The 21709-nt window shown below is 40.2% G+C and overlaps 1 protein-coding gene across 1 annotated transcript; it reads right to left on the reverse strand.

Moving 5' to 3' along the window:
- Positions 1-1214: 1214 nt before the first annotated feature.
- Positions 1215-17765, reverse strand: RUVBL1 (RuvB like AAA ATPase 1). Its single transcript, XM_041718760.2, has 11 exons — positions 17509-17765; positions 16691-16777; positions 15955-16087; positions 11926-12077; positions 10579-10668; positions 9606-9755; positions 8195-8258; positions 6896-7094; positions 5144-5246; positions 2098-2189; positions 1215-1802 (listed from the first exon to the last, which is right to left on the reverse strand). Exons 1-11 carry the CDS (start codon positions 17647-17649, stop codon positions 1643-1645), a joined length of 1371 nt encoding a protein of 456 aa, XP_041574694.1. The 5' UTR covers positions 17650-17765; the 3' UTR covers positions 1215-1642.
- Positions 17766-21709: the final 3944 nt, after the last annotated feature.

The following is a 21709-nucleotide window of genomic DNA, read 5'->3' on the forward strand; positions in this document are numbered from 1 at the left end:
CACTTCAGCACAAGGAAGAGACAAGCCTCTAGAGCATAAAGGGGTGAGGACAGAGATTTTTAGCACCTGGACTCCCTCCCCAAGGAGATGATAACTGAGCTCCTGCATGTTTTAGCAGGCAGAATTCCCTGATTTAACAAGGGAGCTTTGTTACATTTGGTATGTATCAATTAACCCATATAAATTATTTCAAACAAATGTGCATGCTATGGCTTTGTGATAATTTTAGCTTCTTTAACTATCATGACATCTTGGAAGAAAACCTCTTAGGAAAGCAAAATGAATACCAGAGGTAGATTCCACCCTTAAAAACAAAACAATAAAACCCACCAAAGGCCTGTGTCTGCCTAATTTGCCATTACTGAGATTCTCCCCACATGAGGAACCACTGACTTCCTGTGAAGGACTCATGGAAAGCTGAGTATGTTTGGTATTTGTGAGGCAGTGTCTCATTCAGGAACACAGATTAAAATTTTGATGAGCTAATTGAAAACTCATCCTCTTCACTTTGCAGATGCTAAAAAGGACATTTAAACCTTGCCTCCTGTGATAAGTTACTATTTTTCCCACCCTACCCCAAGAAATGCTTATTTAAATAGTGCACACAGCCTTAAATCCCTAAGGGTCTAATAAGGAATGTGAGGTTAGGCACTTGATAAGGGTTCTACATTTTTTCTCCAATACATCCATTTATGTGGTTACAGATTTGTATTTCAGTGTTACAGGGATCTAAATCATGAATCATTTAACCTCGAAGTGCTGTGAAGCAATCAGGTATCTATGCTTCACACAGCTGTGAACATGAGACTAAGCTGAAGTTCATCCAAACTGTGCAGAGAGGGATTTGTTTTAGTTTGAAAATTCTTCCTGCTTCTGAGCGATCAAGAAAGTGGGGATAGTGCAAAAAATAGTTAATTGTGATGGAATTTTTTTTTTTCTATCTGCTTTAGGAAAACCCAAGAAAAATTTGTTTCTCTGGGGGAAAGGCTTTAAATAGAGCTAAGACATCATGTATTTCTGCACTCTCTAAGGAAATCTTCAGAAAATAAAACCCAAAGCCTACAAAGAAGTAAACATTTCCAAAAGGTCCCAGTCTCTCTCTCTGCTGCAATCTATTTTTATGTTGCAGATCCATTTCACTCATATTTGGCTTTAATTCCAATTTATTTTGACTGTTAGGTCAACAGCCATAGTGAACACACATGCACTTCCAATATTCTTGACATGTTTTATTATAAAGCACTTCAGACAAACTTTGATTCAAAACCAAAACGTTATCATCTGTAAAAGGAAACTATTTTAAAACCGGATTCATAAAGAAAATAGACTGTTCTTAAGCATCAGCTTCAGTTGGAGCTCTTCTGTAATGAAATCTAAAGACAAAACTGATGGGCCAAGAGCTACTAATGTCACATATATTGATAAAAGGGAGACTAAGATGTTACACACAAACCATGGAGCATCTTATTGTTGATAATGAAACAGGAACAGTCGACAGTTAATTCTGGCCTGACAAAGCAGTCCAACATTTAAATATTCTCCAGTCCCAAAAGAGACAAACCATTAACATTTCTCATTCAATACTAAGCCAGCTCTGGCTAAGGGTTAAAGCTACTTCAAAGCATGGAACATGATAAGCTTTTCATTTCATGTACTTCTCCTGTTGATCAGCCAAGATTTTTGCTGAGGATTTAGCATCATAGAAAAGTTCATTTATTTCTTCAATATGCTCTTTCTCAATGCTGTCTTTCCCATTAATCTTGGCAAGCAGGTTAGCTGGGGTCAGCAACTGCACAGCATACCTGTGATCAAACAGAGGCAGATGAGTAATTACAATTCAGTGCATCCCAGGGAACTGATGATACAGAGAGGTGGGACATTTGCTAGGAAACACAGCTCTACCAGCAGTATGAGAAAGGCAGCAAGCACTCCAGCACATTCATTCTTTAAAGAAGAAAAGAGAAGCATTACCACTCTTTTTAACAATTGTTAACAGACCATGACATTGTAAAGGAGAGCTTTGTCTGCTTCCAACAGTGAGTTATCCTACAGTGGCTTTAGACCCAGTCATGCTGAATAGAAAACTGCCCAACTTACCTTAGGGTTGTCTTGGTGCCAATTTCCCCTAAGTGGTTTAGAGCTTCTTCACTGATATTAATCCCTTCTGTCTGAGCACGAAGTTTTGTGATCTGTTGGGAAGAGTAAGTGAGGTATGTCCCCAAAGAATTAACATGCTAAATCACTTAACTTGGTATCTGTAAACTATCAGCTTAGAGATGAGACATGCTACAAGACAAGATGGTGTGGAGAGTTACCCTTATGTAACTTATCACTAAACCAGAATTTGTAGAATTCTATGTCTTTGAACAGGCAAATATAGTGTTAAAAAACTGTTATCACACAAGGAGGGTAAAGTAACACATCTGGACTGCTAACCCTTCATGGTAACTCTGCACACTTAGCAAAACCTATCTACTAATAAGAAGCAGAATGTGAAAACCTATATAAGAAAATGGAAAATGTATGTTAGAAGTTAGTGGCAGCTGGAGGCTTCTGGATAGCTACACCAGTTACTGAATTCTGCAGTGTATCACTGCAGATACAGCAGAGCCCTCCAAAAAGCCCTACAGAAAGCTACACCCTTTCCTTAACAGCTCTCAACACACTTTTTATTCAATTGACAAGAAGATAGTAAAATAAATCAAAAAGTTACTTTCTATGATTCACCTATTCCTTCAAGAAGAAAAAAAAATCACTAAGAAGAATCTGATCTTTCAAGAACAGTCTCAGGCTTGTACCAGTTTGAAGATCTTTACAAAGTTGGAGAGGAAGATATCACCAATAAGCCTGAGCATATAAAGCTGTAACAAAAGTGGCACAAGTCTCTCGGTAGTCTGTATTACCAGCTGAGTGATAAGGGGCAGACTGGATAATGATGTTGTGTTGTAGTGCAGAGATAACTCTGGAACTGCAAGCCTCATATAATACAGGTATTTTTCACTTTGGCAGCTTTGTAAACAAGATATCAAGCAGCACTCGTTTAAATTAAAGCCATAAAAATGCGCTCAGGGAGCAGAGTAAGAGAGAGGGGCTTAAAATGGAAGAAAGTTGGGGCTAAGATATGTGCACTAAATATTGGCAATGCTGCTGCCAATTGCCATTTCAGGTTGAAGATTTTTTTACCTGTAGATCACCTAGACATCCCCTTCCCTTCATTCAAACACTGCTACTTTGTTCTTCCTCTGCTACAAACAAGGTTTTGAATGCCACATCTTTAACAATGTTTTTTACAATAACTTTAGTAACCTGGTGGAACATTACCCAAGGACTAGGGCCCAAGCCATTAATCTACCACATATGCATTTACTATGGAATAGGAAAACAAGTGTTTATCAGGTGAAATACATTAGGAGCATTAAAACATCTCAGTTATAACCTTTAAATATCCAACAGGAGACACATATGCAAAAAAGTTTGATTACAACACCACCTGACTAGAATAAGCATAAAAGTGAATTTTTTACCTATTCTGGTTGCACTAAGGTTACCGTGTGTCTTGTCTAAGAGCAGCACTTCACAATGGATTTCTACTTTATCAACACACACACAAAAAAAATATTTTGAACTGGCTATGAACAGACTTCCAGTACATATATGACCAGATTCTGTGCTGATAAAGGAGTCAATTGTGAAGGCAAAGAGTATCACACAGACTCAGCACCAGAAACTTCTTACAAAAGACAAATGAGAGCAAGAATAGAGATTATACTTATGCCTTGTTTTTACCCCCACCCCAACCATACTTAGTTAGAAGCTGAAGTTAATTGTAATAGCTCCTCCTCTTCTCCCATGAGAAGCTGCCACTCCAAAGCCTTAATTTAAGGGAAGATGAGATTTGACTGTGGGAACATGATTCTAAATGTCTGAACTCAATGCTACTGTGAACACTTCCTTTCCTTCAGTCCTGGGGAGGGTGGAAATCCCAGCACTTATCCAGCTCTTCTGAACATCCGCAGTGAGAAAGTTTCTTACCTGCATGGTAATACAGCACTAACTACACAGAATTCACTCACACTACAGGAAAATCCAACAGTCTTTAATACCCCCAGGTTGAGTAAAAGTCACACATGAATATTTGTTTTGCAGACTAAACCTAATTGTAATTTTAAATCACTGGGCTGCTTCTACTGCAATCTACACCACGAATGCTTCAAAGTGTCCTTTAGGTACCAAAAAAATCATCCTGAGAACAGCTCAGGACATCATCCATGAAAAGCTCCTCAAACCAAGTGAAATGAAGCTTTGCCTCTGTTCCATAAATGCATCCATGTCACCTTGGCACTTTTCCAGCAGCAGGAGACCATTATCTGGCATAACACTCTCCTCCACTGACACTATCTCTTAAATAATAGAAAGAATCGACATGGTAAACCCTAATGTCTTCTGCATTGTGTCACTTCCCAGCACTGAGAGGCTAACCAGGGGGGATCTTTGACACAATGCATCATAATGGCATCAAGCATTATAATCAATATACAATACACTGTAATACACTGTGATCGCCCCACAGGAAAACTTCCAGGCATTTGGAAGGATATCTCTGCAACGCTTTCTCTGCTTACATTTCCAAACTTAACTAGGAGCATAAAAATTCTCCCCATTTCAGGAGACAGCCCCAGTAGGTTAAAGCTACAATACAGGGCACAAAGGCAAAAATGCAGCACATAAGGTTGTATTCCTCAATTCCTCTCATGTCAGGGAAAAGCCTGAGGTCTGGGACAGAAAATCCCATCATGTGACACTTCATCTTATACCAACTGAAAAAGCACTACCTGCTGGAAAGCACATCTGTGCAAGAGATTGCTTCAGCTAATAATTCATCCCTTCCTGCAAGTGAGGTGCCACTTTCAGCTCCACCTGTGCCTAGCAAATCCTCAGTGGCTGGGAGTCAGAGAAGTTGTGTGCACAGTTTTAACCAGCTCACAGTATTAACTCCTAGAGAGGCAGGCTTTTAACAAGCAGGAAGCTTTCTGGCACAAGCCCTGGTGACCACAGAGTCAAACATCTCTACAGTAACAGACTAGGCAGAAGCTGTGCACAACTTTGGGGACTTGTAACAAGCTCTTTAAAATCCTGTGTGTACCTGCTTCATTTCTTGGGGAGTATAGAGCATGGTTCGGATAATCATGACTCGATCCAGCAGGTCCAGTGGTATTCCATGAGGAGACACAATATCCTCTGTGCCTCTAGAGGAGAAACCAAACAGAAAGAAAGCAGACACTGCTGTGAGCTCAGTACATTGATTTGGGTAAAATCAGTAAAGAGTGACTAGACTAGTTTACAATTGTGTGTCCACAGAGACACACACCCCCTGGGTCAGAGAGGAAACATTCTGGTCTAAGGTTCATTCCAGACAGCCCCAGGGAAACAAACACTGTTGCTGGAGCTCTTAAACATGCCTCTCAAATATAGTGCGAGGTGCTTTCTTGTATTGTATCTCACAATACAGCCTTATCTAATGTTCTAAGGTATCTTCTAGCAAGGAACAAATCATTCTTACTAAGTTGTTTAGCAGTATCAGCAGAAATTATATATACTGTTATCCATTTGGAGAATATCCCCTGTTGCTGAGCAAGCCATTCTCTCCCCAGTCCCTCCAGTGAGTACTTCAGTGGTTTACATTCCCTGCCTGCAATCCAGCAAACTGAGAGGTTTAGGTCTCTCTATGAAGGGTAGAGGCAGGATCTAGATCCCCAAGCATTTTATTTGTTTGACATACAACACACAACAGCAAAGCCTGCAGACACATGCACTCTTGGCTTCCCAAGACTTCTGATTTAATTTACGAGAATTACACAGATGGTAGTAAAACCAGTGAAGTGCTGGTATTTAGGTAGCTGCAGCTCTGGCCATGGATCTCCAGTATTAGATGTCACTACTGTATGGAAAATCTCCTTTCTAAAATCACAGCTTTTTTTTCAGTGAATCCATGCTGACAGAGGTCTACTTCCTTTACTTTTACAAGACAGCTTTTTTATATCTTTGCAAAGAGAGTGCAGTAATGTCCATCTTAAACATTTTTGAAGGGCTTATCATTCTCACTTCTAAGCAATGCAAACAGAGAAAGATTAATACCAGATGAGCCATTGTGAGGGAAAAGAAAAGCTGGTTATACAGCTGAATTAAATCAATTCAAACAGCAGCAATCATTGTTAATGACAGCTTGTTTAGACATAATTAGACCTAGACCACAAACTAGTAGAAGTTACAGAATACTCTGAAAGAGGAGAGAACTTTTACTGAACATGCTAAGAATGCGTTTTGTGGGTGCAAAATATCAAAGTGAGGTGGAAATGAAAAACGAGTTGGTTGAAAAGATTGAAGAATCACAAAACGCCAGACCAACATAGCAGGAAAAGGGAGAGGCTGAATTGTGACACACTTTACCAGTATGAACAAGAAGCTGAAGTCTGATGGAATTAGGATAGCAAGCAGCAAAATAATCCAGAAGCAGGAAACAATGGTATTAGAGGTTAGTAGCTCTGGTGCTTTTGATGTCCCTAATGTGCACGTAACAGATGTATTGAGGTATACAATGAGAATGGTAACTGTCACAGATCACCCAGGAGTGAAACAATTCAGAGACTGATAGAGGAGGAAGAGATGTGCTGGAGGAAAGGAGGAATTCCAGTCAGCCTGGTGTTAAGTGCTTGTCCCATCATGAAGCTCATGAGCAGTTCTCAAGCACCAGTGCAGCTTGCAACTCATGCAGAGGATTATCACAGGTGTCAGTGTCAGAGACAAAAGCCTTCAAAGATTGTAACTCTACTGACACGGGTAATTCCAAGGTTTTTGGAAAAGTGCAAACTGACAAATTCAAGTTTAGACATCATACCTGATAATGCAGTTTCCTCGGTTGGAAGCAAAGATGACAATGGGGGAAATAGAAGATTCCAGTGCTCGGTGCAGGTATGTGAAACACTCAATATCCAGCATGTGAACCTCATCCACAAAGAGCACACCTGGCACCAGCTCTGCAATGCCTTGATCGATGTATTTGTTCACCACCTTATTTATCTCTCCTCGAAGTTTATCTGAGAACAAAAAGAAACTGTTGGTTGTTCTGCTAGTCAGCTACAGGTCAGAGAGTAAGTATTGAAGCAACGAAAATTCTCCTTGAACTTTTCCATGGTTTGGTATCTTACTGCCACAAGGAAAATACCAGTGACTCTATAAAGTTTTGTGACATTTGCAAACTGTGTTGGAGAGATGTTTGTGCAACCAAGTATTTCTAACTGAAATACTCACAGGTGAAAAATTGATTGTTGTAGGTTTGTGGAGTTTGGTAGAGGTGGAGAAGTCAAGTCAAGCCTCATTTTAAACACAAAACTTACTGAAGTTGTCAAGCATGGCTGAAAAGAACACCACTGAAAGAATGAAATCTTGCTACTCTATTTCAGCAAAGAAGATGTGTTTAACCAAAAAATAAAATAAAATAAAGGCTACATAAATTTCTGTGAACCTACTGCTCTCAAAGCTATGCCGGATGTTACATCAATATATCTGGTATTAGAATAAGCAAAGCAACCTCTGGAACAGAAAAATACTTGATGACCATTCAGTTAGGTATTCAAACAGATTCTGATTTAAATTTAGATAGTAACTTAGTGAAGCATCATTTCTTCCACAGCAAAAAGGAGAGCAGATCTGTCTGTAGATACTGTTTCCTCTAAAGACCTGCAGGTGGGAAGAGCAGCAGTGCATGTGGAGTATCATGTCCTTAGACAGTTGTTAGAGAGGTGCCATTCTTCTTCTCCACCAAAATTCAGTATGATTGCTACATCACTTTTTAGAATTTGTTTATTACTGCTGTATTCAATTTGGCTCCTTGAAAGCCTGAACCTCACGCTGTGGCAGGAAAGTTGTAGGATAAGCACAACCGTTCTGACCTCTCCCCAGGAATATGGGTGCAGAGCTCTGGATACATTTTACCGCTACATGCATGAATCAGTAACTTGTACTGTCTCCAGCCATTGCAATTCTAGCAACTGTGTCACTGCTTCTGGAAAACTGAGTATTTGTGAATATGTATTATGTAGGCATTAATTTAAATATAGTAACTCTATTTTTAATCCTTTTCTAACTGGAAAACACGTAGATTATATAATCTCAAAATGCCATACAGGTTTCGTACCAGTAATTTCAGTTTTCTTAGGTTTCATCAACTGTCCCATCATAGAAAGGATGTCTTGTCCTCCCTAGGAAAAGAAAGTGACAGATCAGCTTTGAGGTCATGTAGTATGCACACACCTTGGGAATTTTATTGATCAGGGACTGGTTAAAGAAGTTGTTTCTTAGAGTTAACTTAATACTTTATAGCAGTAGTCTTTGATAATCTGTCAAAGTTTAGGTCACCTCACCACAGGAGTAGTTTAAATATAACCACCTAGCTACCCCATCATCCTTGCTCATTTGAAGAGCATAAAAAAACAAAATGAGCTATCCTCTCTTGAAAAAACTGTCACAGAGGAACTCTTCAGGAATGAAATTGTCAGGGAACACAGAGACTTGGATTGCCTGCATGCACAGTAGGTGTTCAGCCCGTCAACAGAGGAAGAATTATTCTAAATTTTATATAACTTTTTAATACCATGATTTTTATAAACATTTTTTTTTGTAAATGAAGAGGTTTATTTTGAAATTGAGTAAGTTAAAGAGTTGTATTGTTTTACTGTAGGTATTCCAGCCTTTAAACTTGTTAGTGACTTCTGCTTTTGACACCAATATCTAAATATTCTACATCAAGAGTGGATTTATGTGAAGACATGGCAAGGAGTAATTCTGTTTTCTGGGGGTTTTTGCTGCAATACATGCAGAGCTCTATGGAAATTCACAAAGAAGTTTAACAGGTGGCTATAAAACATTTCTGAAATAAGTAAGAATATCAACAGAATCCACAGCAGTCAAAAATACTTAGTACACCTTTTATCACAGTCCTTGCAGTTTCCATTTCAGGGTTATAAAAGCATAAACACAGAGAATATATTATATGCATTCAGAACTTCCATTAAATGAAATGATACAGGTCTGGCTGTTGCTTTCCTACAGGATACAGGAGGCAGCTTTCCTTATAGAGAGAAAGCAATAATCTCTTTTTCTGGTCAGAGGCGACAGCCCACAAGGCTCTTCTGAAGGTGATGGGGCACAGCGGTGGAGTGAAGAGAGCAGAGTTTAGATTTTGCATTAACTGTGAAGGTGGTGGATCCCAATACCTGTGAGGAAGCTGTTTTACAACTCCCACACTGTTCTCTGTAGTGCTAGGAGTGTAATGCTGACCAGTATTCCATGACCAGGTGCATGAATTCTATGGAAGCAACTGCTTTAACTTCTTTAACCTCCACAGCAGGGCCCTGAGGCAGCCAGCTGTAGCATGACCTCCCTGAGGACAGCCAGACTGGCCTTCCCGGTGTAGCACCTACTGCTTTTCCTACAGTGGAATCTTTGAGGGTGAGCTACCTCAACTTCCTACATTTCAATTATTCTGGTAACATCACATCTAGCTGAAATAATTTTTCTGTAAAGACTTCATTTGTGAAGTCAGATACCTGAGGTCGAGCATTGGCCACATCCAAGTCATGCAGGGTGACATCCTGAATAATTTCCTTTTTCTTGTGCACATCACCTTTTGGCAAGGGAACATACTCTTCAGCTTCAAGGTCAAATTCTGTAGCATAGATATCACACCTGCCTTGCCTCTGAGGAACAAAAAAGAGAAAGTCAGGTATAGAATTAATTTCAGTGCCAAAACCTTGAGTGACATGAATTTGATAACATGGTTAGTTCACAATTCTAGTTCTGACAAGCTTCAGCTGACAATTCAGACATCCCACTCCCTGCTTAGCAACAGGCACACCCTATCTGCTGATCAAAGCTCAAAAACTCTGTTGAGAAACACCTGATATTTTCAGTGGGAACAATATTCTACTCCTCTCTCCCCTTCTTTTACTGTGGGCAATTCTTGCTAAAGGACAAATCCAGCAGATTACCCAGAGATTGGGACAACCTCCTTTGTAGGTGGGTGATTTATTATGATAGAAAATATTATGCTCATCCATTAAACAGCATGTATCACCATACACTTTCTGAATCAGATATGAAAAGAATGCTAACTAATGCAGTATTCCCTTCTACATGCATATATCTTGTGGAGAAAATATCAGAGCGATAAAAGAAAGATTAAATACGCTGCACATGTCAGCCTGAAAATGACTAAAGTTGTTTGGTTCTTCCTCTCTTCCCTTAGAAATGCCTTGATCTTACAGAAAAGAAAACTCATCCAGACAGCATCAGTGATAGCTTCCTTGCCAGATGACCTTAATTGTGAGCCAGATCTCCACATCCTTTGGGTGCAAAAGAGACTTTTCTCTCCCGATAAGGAAAGCACTGGGCTCTTTTTAAAAATTTCCATGTAACCATATCATGCCATTTAAGGTTAATAAATCAGAGTCTTTTGACAAAGGCAGAGAAAGGTCTGCAAAAAACATACACCTGCATAAAAGTACAGAATTTTTCTTTTACCTTGACAGCTCCACTGTTTGCTTCAATATAAATAACGTCACCAGTTTCCACTCGCTCCTTCTGCAAGCTCTCAAAAATGCTGGGGTCCAGCTGCAGACAAGCAAACAGCACAGTTGATCAAAGTAGCTCCATATTGTTATGGTAATCAAGGTAAAGAAACTCAGTTTGAAGCTCATTCCCATCAGACGAAATTAAACTGCAACTCACCCTGACAATACCTCTAGGATTTTATAAAGCTGTAACGTTTGGAGTAAGGATACCAAATAAATCTGGATGACAGACAGAACTTACTGTCTTACAAAAAAATCTGCTATCCAAAAGGAAATGTCAGTGCCAGAAACATAATGGTACCAGCTACAAAGCATACCTCTGAGTAATATGACAATGTATTTATACATAAGAAACAGTAGTTCTCTAGCTTTCTAGGAAAACTTTTATAAAAAATTCTGGCTATAGCATTGAATATATAAATCAATGATTTCTTGAGTCCTTATCCTCTGTGGAGCTCTGTGAGGGAGAGTGGGTGTGGAATATATTAGATGCCTTTGTTTCTCCTGGTACATGTTTATTCACTTTTGCTCTTCATTTCCTTGTTTTCAGAGTGAACAAATGAAAGATGATACTTAACAACAGAGACAGCTTTTAGTTCTCTCCAAGTCTGACAGGGAAATTGAATGGAGACAAGAAAACAAAAGGAAAGTGGGCCTGAGCTGGCAACACACCAGCTCAATTTCCAGTTCTCTATCAAATATTCACTAGAGCATGACACCCCATGTAGAAAGAAAAGATGTGACAGAAAGAATAATTTATATTTAAACAGGCAATATTTCCCAAGCCATCCTCAAAAATTTGGTTCCTGACAATCACGAAAACAAAACTAAACAAGGCCTTTCTCATATGTTTATTACCATGAACATTAATTTATAGGCAGGGTCAGAGTGTATCACAGACTGAAACAGAACAAAGCTCAGATTGCCAACTCAGCCCATTTTTTGTGGTACTTGTCATTTACAAAATTGCATCAGGATCTCTTCCTAATAAAACTCACTTTTAACTCCTTGAAGACATACAGGTGAGTGCTGACAAACAGAGAAATAGCATCTGCTAACCAAGTGATGATGGGTTTATCTCCTATTTCAATTAGTAAGACACAACACCAATATCTAAATATTCTACATAAAGCAGATAAACAGTCAGCATAAAGTTGTCTAGTCAAAGAAAGCAGCCTCCTGGCAGCCCCACTTGTCAGAGTGGATCAAGAGCTTGAAATGGAAATAAGAAGTGCTAAAAACAGAAGCTGTAAACCCAAAATACTTCAGGAAATCTCTGAGACTCTACCACACATACCTTCAACTGTTTGGTTCCCTTTGCAGTTTTGAGTCCTATAATTACGTGGCTGATGGTTTTGCCATATCCCCCCATAGGATTCTCCGTCTCACAGGGAGTTAGTTCTGTCACTTCTCCTTCATAAACTTCCTTGGTTTCTTTAATCCTCAAACCTGCAAGAAATTATTTTAAATAGCTTCAGTATACACTTATGAGCCTGCTGCTTTATTGTCAAAAAAATGTAATATATTGTTAGGGTGCCCTGCATTTCATGGAAATGTTTTACTTTTAAAGACAGAAAGATTAATTATTATTCTCTTCTTCAATATGAAGTGAGACTATCGGCCCTGTGCATTAGAATGAAAGCTCAGCCCAAGTTCTGACTTGCTAAATGGTTTATTAAACTTCTAGAAATTACTTTCTTCTATTCCTTATTATTAGTTCTTGAAGCAAATGTTAGGATCCTCTGTCTCTTTTCCCTCCCACAAAGAGGAAATTTGCTTGATTTGCTCCCTCTGCTAAAGCCAGAAACACAGACCATCTTCTGAAACTAGTGACATTAATATGAGATTTACACAATTTTTGGACCATCAAAAAAGGCCTGAAAAGTTAACAAAAATATAGAAGAAAAAAAAACTTAATAAAAAACTTTCTATTTTAGCAACTGAGTTAAAAACACAACATAAATTGATTAAACAGGTATTGTGCTAGAACATCATAAAATTACTAAAGGGTTTATGTATATTTCAAATATTTTTCCAATTAACAGCAAAAGGTGAGCTAGATAAAATTTAGCAGAAACCGCTACAATGCAAATTTAAAACTACTTCAAAATAGCTGTAAATTACATCCTCATTTTGTTATTTTTCAGACAGCCAAGCAATCATCAGAATACCTGGCTATCTTCTGTTATAGTCATGATTTCTATAATTAACTAGATTATTTTAAATTGATAAATAATATAGAGCTGAAGACATTTACAGGCAGACTGTTTCAAAGTAAACCCACTATCACCACCACTTCAATTATGTATGTTCTAACTACACAGAAGTTCAAAGAATCCACATCTGAAGAAACTCCATGAAGAATTTTATGAGACACACATGCCATACCAAAAATAATGAATGGGCTGTAACAGGATACAAGGAAGTCATCCTGCCTGTCTGAGGGTATTGTGACTTTAGAAACCTTTGCTTGTTCTGTAACTTTTCATTTTGCTTTGAAATAGATCAGACACTTCACCAGTAATTTTGAGCTGCTGATAGAGGCTATAAAGAACTGACAAATACGAGTCTGTCTCCCTCTACTGGGCCCAAATTCAGACCAGGATCTGAAATGTGAGAAACAGCCTAACTGTGAATAACATGACAAATTCTTGGTAAGAAATGTTTGCTTTCTCTTACTTAAGATGAGATAAAAAATTGTCTACAAAGTTAATTTCAGTAATTTTTAAAATGTTTTTCAGGAATGCCAAAACACCAGACAGAAATTAATGAACCTCTGAGTTAAAAAACTGACCTAGACAAGGCTGCACCACATGGGCTCATAAGCAATGAGTGAAGCAATATGGGAATCTGCACACTGAAACTGCTATTGCCACAAACTAGGCCAGCTTTTTCTTGTCCTCTGTTTTGCTTTAAACTTCCAGCACAAGCTCTACCCTGCTCTGAAAATGTGGCAGCCTGTTTGTGTCTGGGGTATGACTTGTATGCTGCATAAGCATGCAATGAATCTTCCAGTTCCGTTTCACCTGGAAAGAATCCAGTTCATGTGCTCATTCTGTTCCACAACACAAGTCAAAGCCAAGTCAGCAAGGACAAACCCAGGGATTTGCTTCAGAAGCCTTCCTCTAATCCAGGCTAATGTGCTTTTAGAGGAATGTCTGTAGAAAATATTTACAGATGAACGTGATCTGCACAAAGGTAATTGATGCTTTGAACTTGGTGCTGATTATCCTTTGATTTCAAATGAACACGTATGTGTCAACTACTAACTTCATTCTCAGAAGAGTTCTTAGAGAGATCTCCTACTTCCAAATCAGACACAAAACCAAGGCAGCAGTTGTGGGCTGTTTCATGCTTTGGTTCAACAGCACTCCATGGAGCTAAACAAGCTTGCTTGACTCATTGGCAGATACAGTTTGGCAACACAAGGAACAATTACAGCATCAAAGTGGCTAATGCAGCAGTTATTTTTTACTGCAGCTGAGCTCTTAACATTAGCTGCCATCATCATCCTCACCAGCTGCTAATGAGCTCTATACTGGATTAACCTCCCCCAGGTTAAATTTCTTTTGACCCATACAAAAATTTGATCTCCTCATTTCTCACTCTTGTCCTTTTAGGTTTCTTACTCTTTAATGCATTCCAAACACTACTTGGTCATGAGACTATGTCAAGTCTGTTATTAAAAGACTCTCAACAATAAAAAAAATATGTAAACTCAGAGTAACTCCTACTTTCTTATAAAGAAATCCCAACCAGTCAGACTGTAGTTTCCAAGAAAAAAAAACCCAACCATTAAATAAAAAAGTTGATGTTAAGATCTCTGATAATTTTTAAAAATTCAGGTGGCTAAACCCCTTGAAAGCAAAATGCATGATACGAGCAATGACAATGTACACAGAACTTGCTACCAAGGAGACACACAAACAAAACTCAATAAAACCTAAATGAATACTTTCAAGTACTGACAGACGTGTGAGCTGAAGCTTCCCTTGCACCCAGACCCAACTACACTGCACAGAATCATTTTTTTTTTAAATGCACCCTTGTAAAATATTTCTTTACCAAGTAGGGAAGCTAAAACCTGAGATTAAAACCCAACTGGAAAGTGTTTAGTTATAAGAAATGGTGGTTACTAGTCCTTTAAAATAATTCAGAGAATTTTTATTTTACACCGATAAATATATTCAATAAAGGCTGTGTTAGGAAAATGTGACATGGAATTCAACAGAAAGGAATAAAAGAAGTCCCATCTTTCATTAACACTAATATTTGTTTAGAAGTGTCTCTCTATTGACATTCAGGGAATGCAGGGAACTAACAATGTAGCTGGCTGTTAAACCTCTGCTATCTCTAGAACTGACAACATGGATGGCCTAAGTTCCACCTGCTGGTTCAGGTTTCTAAACCTCTGACAGGGAACTTCATCACACCAAGGAAATTTTGCAGACTACTAAGGCTTCCCTCCCCCAGGCCCTGCCAGCTTCATGGTAACCAGGAGACCAGAGACTACTGAAAGTTGCTTTCTTATAAAAGTCAATGGAATACTTTTGCTTCACTGAAGAACTGAGAGACTTCTTCACCCTGCTGCTGCCAGATGAAGCCAAATAAGAAATATGGTACTGAAACAGGAAAATTGCTGTTAATACATTCAGGACTAAAATCAACGGGGGTCTCTTTAGCCAATCCTCACACAAACAAGGGCCACTTCTATCTGCATTTATCAGCTGTCAGCAGCAGCTGTGTAAAGAGATTTTAGATAGTTACTGAGCTTGCATTGCAAATTAAACCAATTTGCATCAAACTTGTAAATGTATCATAGAATTGAGGGAGACATTAAGTTACAGTGTTTATTTAGTTGGCATGGAACTTTCTCTGTGCTCAGTGGAATAGTAAGTCAGGCTAATGCTGCTGTTTGGGAGCCCCTGATTAAGTCTGTTAATTTAGCAGAGTGGAATCACTAGAACAAAAAACAGGAGGAGCATTTTTCTGTCTACAAGTATTTCTGCTAATGTAAGAAATTAAAAATTGTTTTTTCTTTCAGCTTTATTCAGTCACAGGCAAAATGGAGAGGTGAATCTGGCAGAGGAGAGAAGAATTTGATGAAATATAAGCCAAAATACAGTAATTAAATAAAAGTTTGTAAACAGAAAACCCGACTCCACTAAGTGTGAAAGAGATTCACTAAATTAGAATCAGTACTGAAGAAAATAAGTATACAAAAATCTGAAAACGGCTTGACCACTGAAACGTTTTTCCTTTTTAGATGACTGGGAAAAAGCAAAGTATCATGCAAATGCTTCATTCTTCTTTTCCTGGAACTTACCAATTGCACGTCGGAAGTTTTCCATGAGAACTTCTGTTTTCTTGATCTCAGTGGAATAGACCTCACTTCCAACCATAGGACAAAAAGGAACTTTGCTTCCTAGTTCCTGAGCAATAGCTAAAGCCAAAGCAGTCTTTAAAAGGAAAAAAGAAATACAAAACCCAGGCATTAATTTTGAAGAGAATTAAGAAATTATTCTTTTTGCACAAAGTTAACTTTCCTCATTGTATCACCTTCCACACATCACCGACCAATTTAAGACTATTCTGTCTGACACATATTTCTCACATACAACAACCCTCCTCTAACACAGTGACCTTGGCCAAAGACTTTAAAAAACCCTGAAGACATGATACTGGCCATTTGAATTTGACACCTGAAACAGATGCAAAAAGCCTAAACAGCATGGAGGAAAAGAAATAAACCAAGCAAAAACTTTTCCAGCTTTTAATACAAAAGTAACTTCTAAAACTTTTTCAGAGCCCTTGTTATTAATGTATTTAGTAACCTACAAGAGGTGGTTTCATATTAAAGATGCTGAACACACCACTGGGTACTGCCAGTGTCGATGATACCACAAAAGCAAAAATATCAAGCAGAAAATTACATCAATACATTGATTGAAAAAAAATTCTGGTATATGAAAACACTTTGTAACCACTACCCTAAAACAGTTTTGACAAATTAAAGCAGATTTGGAAAGACTTTATTTTCTAACAAAATACAAAAATAATACCTTGCCAGTTCCAGGAGGTCCTGCCAACAGCACTGCTCTGCCAGCCATTTTTTTGCTTTTGATTAGCTCCACTATAACCCCACATGCCTGTAAGTTAAATAGGTATTTACACTGTTAACACAAGTATTGCTATGGTATCTTCTGTTCCAACATTACTTAAAGTATTTAGAAATAACAGGTTTTACAAAAAGTAAAGATTTCAATGTCATGCACACAAAAAGAAATAAAATATCAGGAAAACGTACGTTCTACACTCATTTTATCTGACACAGACATTAAAAACCACAGAAAACGAAACTCAATCTGTGAGCCCCGACTGCTCTTCCCTCTCGCTGTCCCAAGCACAGACAGAGGTTTGAAAGTAAAGACATTAATCTTCGCTGCCTGAGCCGCAGATCCCCTACAGAGCTTCTTTCAGGGCCATGCTGGATGAGGTTCTGAACAACCTGGTCCGGTGGGATGAGTCCCTGCCCACGGCAGGGGGCTGGAGCGAGACAACATCTTTACGGTCCCTTCCAATCCAAACCAATCTGTGATTCTATGATGGCTTTATCCGGCCACCGCACAGGAGCGGATGCTCCAATCCCTACGCGCATCAAACCCGTTGACTTTTGCTCGGTTTTGTTGCCTGTAACACCCCAGTTTCTACGCCGGCACCCGGGAGACCGTCACCGTCGCTACGCGAAGCAGGAGCAGCGCCAGCCCAGCGCGGCCGCCCCGCCGGCGGCTCAGAGCGCAGCAGAACCGGGGCACGGCTCGCACCCGCTGCCGGGCACTGCCCGCCGCCCCTGCCCGGCCCGGCCCGGCCCCGCGCTCACCTCCCGCGCATTCTCCTGCCCCACCAGCCCGGCCCCCGCCGGCTTGGCGGCGCCGCTCTCGTCCAGCCCCAGCCCCTTGACATGGCTGTGGGCAGCGATGCGCTGTGTTTTGGAGGTGCTCTTCACCTCCTCGATCTTCATGGCGGGGCAAGGCAGCGGCAGCGGCAGCTCCGGCCCGGCCGCCCAGGGCTCCTCGCACGCGGCCCGCGCCTCACCGCGGCTCCAGCGCGCGCCGGCGCGCCCCGCCCCCGGCCCGCCATTGGCCCCCGCCGCGGCGCTCCCGCCGCTCATTGGGCGCCGGGCCTGCCCGTCAGCGCCTGGGCTCGCGGTTTTAGGGTCCGCCCGCCCGTTTCCGCGTGCGGCGCGCACGGGCGGTCCGGGCGGGCGCGGGCGCTGCGGAGGAGTAGGGCCGGGAAGGAGGGAGGCGGCGGAGTGGCTGTCCCTGGAGGCGCTCAGGGAAACCGGACGTGGCACTCGGTGCCAGGCTCTGGTTAAAGGTGATGACCCGTTATGGGCTGGACTCGGATCTCGGAGGTCTCTTCCAGCCTAAGTGGTCCTGCGATTCTCTGCATCGGCGAGGGCGGTTTGGGGAGCGACGAGCGGAGCTCTCCGCAGCGGGAACCAGCTCGTTCTTGCTCGCAGGTTTCTCGGCCCTGCCGCACATAAGCACTTTCTTTCTTTCTTTCTTTCGTTCCACAATCCGATTTGGTGCTGGAGCCAGCGTTTATCCTGCCGCCGGGGCTGAGGGAGCGCTGGGTGTCCCTCGCTCGCTGTCTTGTCCCTTTACCCGCTGACAGTGCGCCAGGAGCCCTGAGCCTTATCAAAACCTCTGCTGGCTTTAGCTCACAAAAATAAGCTTAGGCTTTCCAAGGGTGTTTTCTAAAACTTTGTCAAAGATTCACAGAATCGTTAAGGTTGGAAGGGACCACTTGAGACCACCTAGTCCAACTCCCCTGCCAAGGAAAGTGCGGATGGTCTCTTACCTGCTCGGTGTCGCTCATTAGTTTCTAGTGTTCACTGAAACTGCAGAATAATTCTATTCTGCATCTTGAGAGCCTTCCTGTAAGCATTTGAGGCTGTGCTACACCCACAGCACGTATCCCCAATGAGCTTCGGGCGATTGCAATGGGCCTCCCAGAACCATCCGTGTTTCAGGAGGTCTGTGATGCTGCAGCTTCCAGGCTGCTCCAGCTCCGAACTGGGCTTTGGTGGTAATTCTGCTGCACCTTCCGTCAGGGGTTTAAAAGCTCAATTTGGAGATCACTCACAGTGAAATTTTAGATGGGATCTGGGAGCCTACAGTTCAAGTGAGTTCTCTTTTTTTGTAGATGTTGTGATTTCTCCCACAAAAAAAAAAAAAAAAGACAGGGGACTCTTCAATAGATATACAGAGTTTTATATGATTATAAAGCCATGTCTGTGTTTGCTGTGTTTAAAGCCAGTGGATTAATGTGGTATGAGGCAGGACTGATGTCTGGTGCCATCTTGGCTTTCCTGTGCACTGCCAGGGGAATTGCAAAGGCAGTCCCGTGACAGCACAAACTCCGAGACCAGTTTTAGGGAGGATGGGAGTTATGGTTCAATTTGCAAAAGCCCAGTGAACCGTGTGCATGCTATTCATTCCCTCTTTGTTCAAGAGCTTCCATTAGTTTTGTTATAAATGTAATTTGGCAAAGAAAAGACTTTGCTTATTGTTGCTTTCTTTTTCTGTTAATTGTTCTGTCAGTTTATATTTACATACTCTAGTTTAAATTTGTAATTACAATATAATTGCACACATGTGTGGTTCAGCACCTTTGTAAGGGTATCCTGCTGTACAACTGTTCAGCTAAGAATTTTTGGCTAACAAATATGAGCTATTCTTTAAATAATTAGAAAAGTGTGTATGTCATTAGACTCTCTACATCCTTTCAGGGTCATATTAGTCGCAGAATACAAACACCTAATGGTAGTGAGCTGCAGACTTTTTCCTTTGTAAAAGAGCAAATATACAACTTTGATTTCTCCAGTGCATTAAACTGCCGCAAGTGCTGTGGGTAAGTCTGGTCAGAGTTCAAGTTTCTGCCAGTTCTGGAAGAATAATTAGCAAGTCTGGTAAGACCTCTGAAGGCAGTGGTGTTGCTATCAAGGGGTTCAGACTAGGTATGACCCTCCTTCTCAAAAGGGTGAAATAATAATTTTTTAACTTAGAATGAAACTTGTCCATATGGTCCATGTTATCTTGTTTGATGTTGCAACAAGACCTGTTTTTGAGATTGTGGCATTTCAAAGTCTATTTAATAATATTTGCTTATTTATTTTTGGTGAAATTCAATATACAGGAATGCAGATGGTAAGAATAGAGAATTGTTGTTAATCTTCACTGTAACTTGGAGGAAGGATAGAAATATTCTATGTCTATAAAAATCAGATGTGCTACATAAGATTCTTTAACTTTGGAAATACTAATTAGGGATTTTTCCTTCTTAAAGTGGATGAGAAAGAGTGTTAATTGTTTGTCTACAGCAATAAGATGTCTCAAACTCAGAATTTAGAGCCTAAAACTTCTGTCTGCTAGTGACCATTGCTGTTCAGTAAATAAAATCTGCTGCCACAATGAAGGTACAATTTTAATATTGACCTGCAGAAAATGTGATTAAAATTATTTGGGTTTGTGTTTATAGTAGAAGAGGATTTCTCAGTAGAAATAAAAGTAAAAAATAGTTTGCTGGATAAATGTAAGGCTGGCTTCTCCCTCTTATTTGCTCACAGGTATTACTTAACTGTGCCAGATTTGGAATTGCTCATTGTATTGATTGTTTTACTCATTCCATACACTCTGAGCATTGTCCTGAAGCTGCAGTTAAAAAGGGGCAAAAGAGGATATTCAGTTGAGGGAAAATAAACAAAAATCCTTTAGACCACACAGGATTAATTGTTTATTCCCCAGGAAGAGCAGAGTACAAGTGGAACTACTGGGAAGTTTAGAACGAAACTTCCACATTGTATATCATCTTTTATAGCTGGTGTCTTGTGTTGCGATGCATCAGTACGAGGAAATATAAAACCTCAAATTTTACATGATTTTCTGTGATTTTTTTAAACTAGTTAATGTATTAGAGAGGGAGGATAAAATAATTCAATTGCAAAGCATGAGTCTTCTTCCTCCTTTGTCCAGGCCACCAGATGGAACATAAGTAGGTTTTACAACCATCCTGCTCAGCTCATTCTATGGATGCTTTGAGTATAATTTAATATTTCGCTAGCCAGCTAACCAGAAAAAATATCACTAACAGTGTGAACTGTTATTCCCCAGGTTTAACCAACTCATTTAACCAACATTTCTTTTGCCCCCTGGTTTGAGGTCTTCTGTTTGGCACAGACGTCATGCGATACCCGAGGTGGGAGCTGGAGACTTGAGAGCTGTTTTCCTAGACTAAATGTTTGAGGTAACAGGACGTAGCCTAGTTTCACATAAGCTTTCAAATTTCAGTGGGACATGCTGAATCCTGAAACTGTCAAATAGTGTATTATTTTTGGAGTGAGAGAGAGTATGTGTGTGTGTGTGAATGACCTTTACATTTTTACCCTATCCCAAAAGCCTGACTTCCTGCCCTTTCTCCCACGAGTCCATAAACTTTAGCATTAAAGTGAACATGTTTTAAGGAAGAAATTCCATACAGGAGAGAACAACTGGGATGGAGAATGGTTTATTTAGGGGAAAATAAGGAAAACGGCTAAATGCTACAAATTTTGGGAGAGATATAGAAAAATCTGGAGAAGTTGGGATTCTCTCATTTTGCCAGGTTCCCCTCTCCCTCTTAGTAACACCAAGACCTTCATGTAGGGGTAGGGAGCGGTGGGGATAGTGGTCATATCTTGTTTTGTTCCCTGCAAAAGAAGCAGATTATTTTTCTACTCTTCAAAGGAATAGGAGCAATCGGTTCTACTGAATGCCACACCTTAATTTCCAAATTTGTAATTAATTCTAAAACTTTGTAAGCCAACAGAATGGACCATTCTAAATGCTGATTAAAAGTGCTTTTATCTGTCTTTATCATATTTCTTCTTTGATATTGGTAGTTGAAGTTATTAATTTCAGAGGTACTATGTGCACTCTAATATTTCTTCAGGTGATATGTGGCAAAATCAGATCCACAGGCTTTAAAACCCTGGAGACAGAGGTATGATCTCAGTGGTAACAACAAAGGTGTAGGCACTG

Source organism: Taeniopygia guttata, chromosome 12, assembly GCF_048771995.1.
Source record: "Taeniopygia guttata chromosome 12, bTaeGut7.mat, whole genome shotgun sequence".
Classification (NCBI taxonomy): Eukaryota; Metazoa; Chordata; class Aves; order Passeriformes; family Estrildidae; genus Taeniopygia; species Taeniopygia guttata.

Bases quoted from the DNA above. Each gene is read 5' to 3' on its own strand.
- RUVBL1 (XM_041718760.2), bottom strand. From the start codon at position 17,649: ATGAAGATCGAGGAGGTGAAGAGCACCTCCAAAACACAGCGCATCGCT. The intron at 8,259-9,605 runs GTATCTGACTTC...TTCTTTTCCTAG, and splicing joins TGGCCAATGCTCGACCTCAG to GGAGGACAAGACATCCTTTC. The intron at 5,247-6,895 runs GTATGATGTCTA...TTTCTCCTCTAG, and splicing joins CGAGGAAACTGCATTATCAG to AGGCACAGAGGATATTGTGT.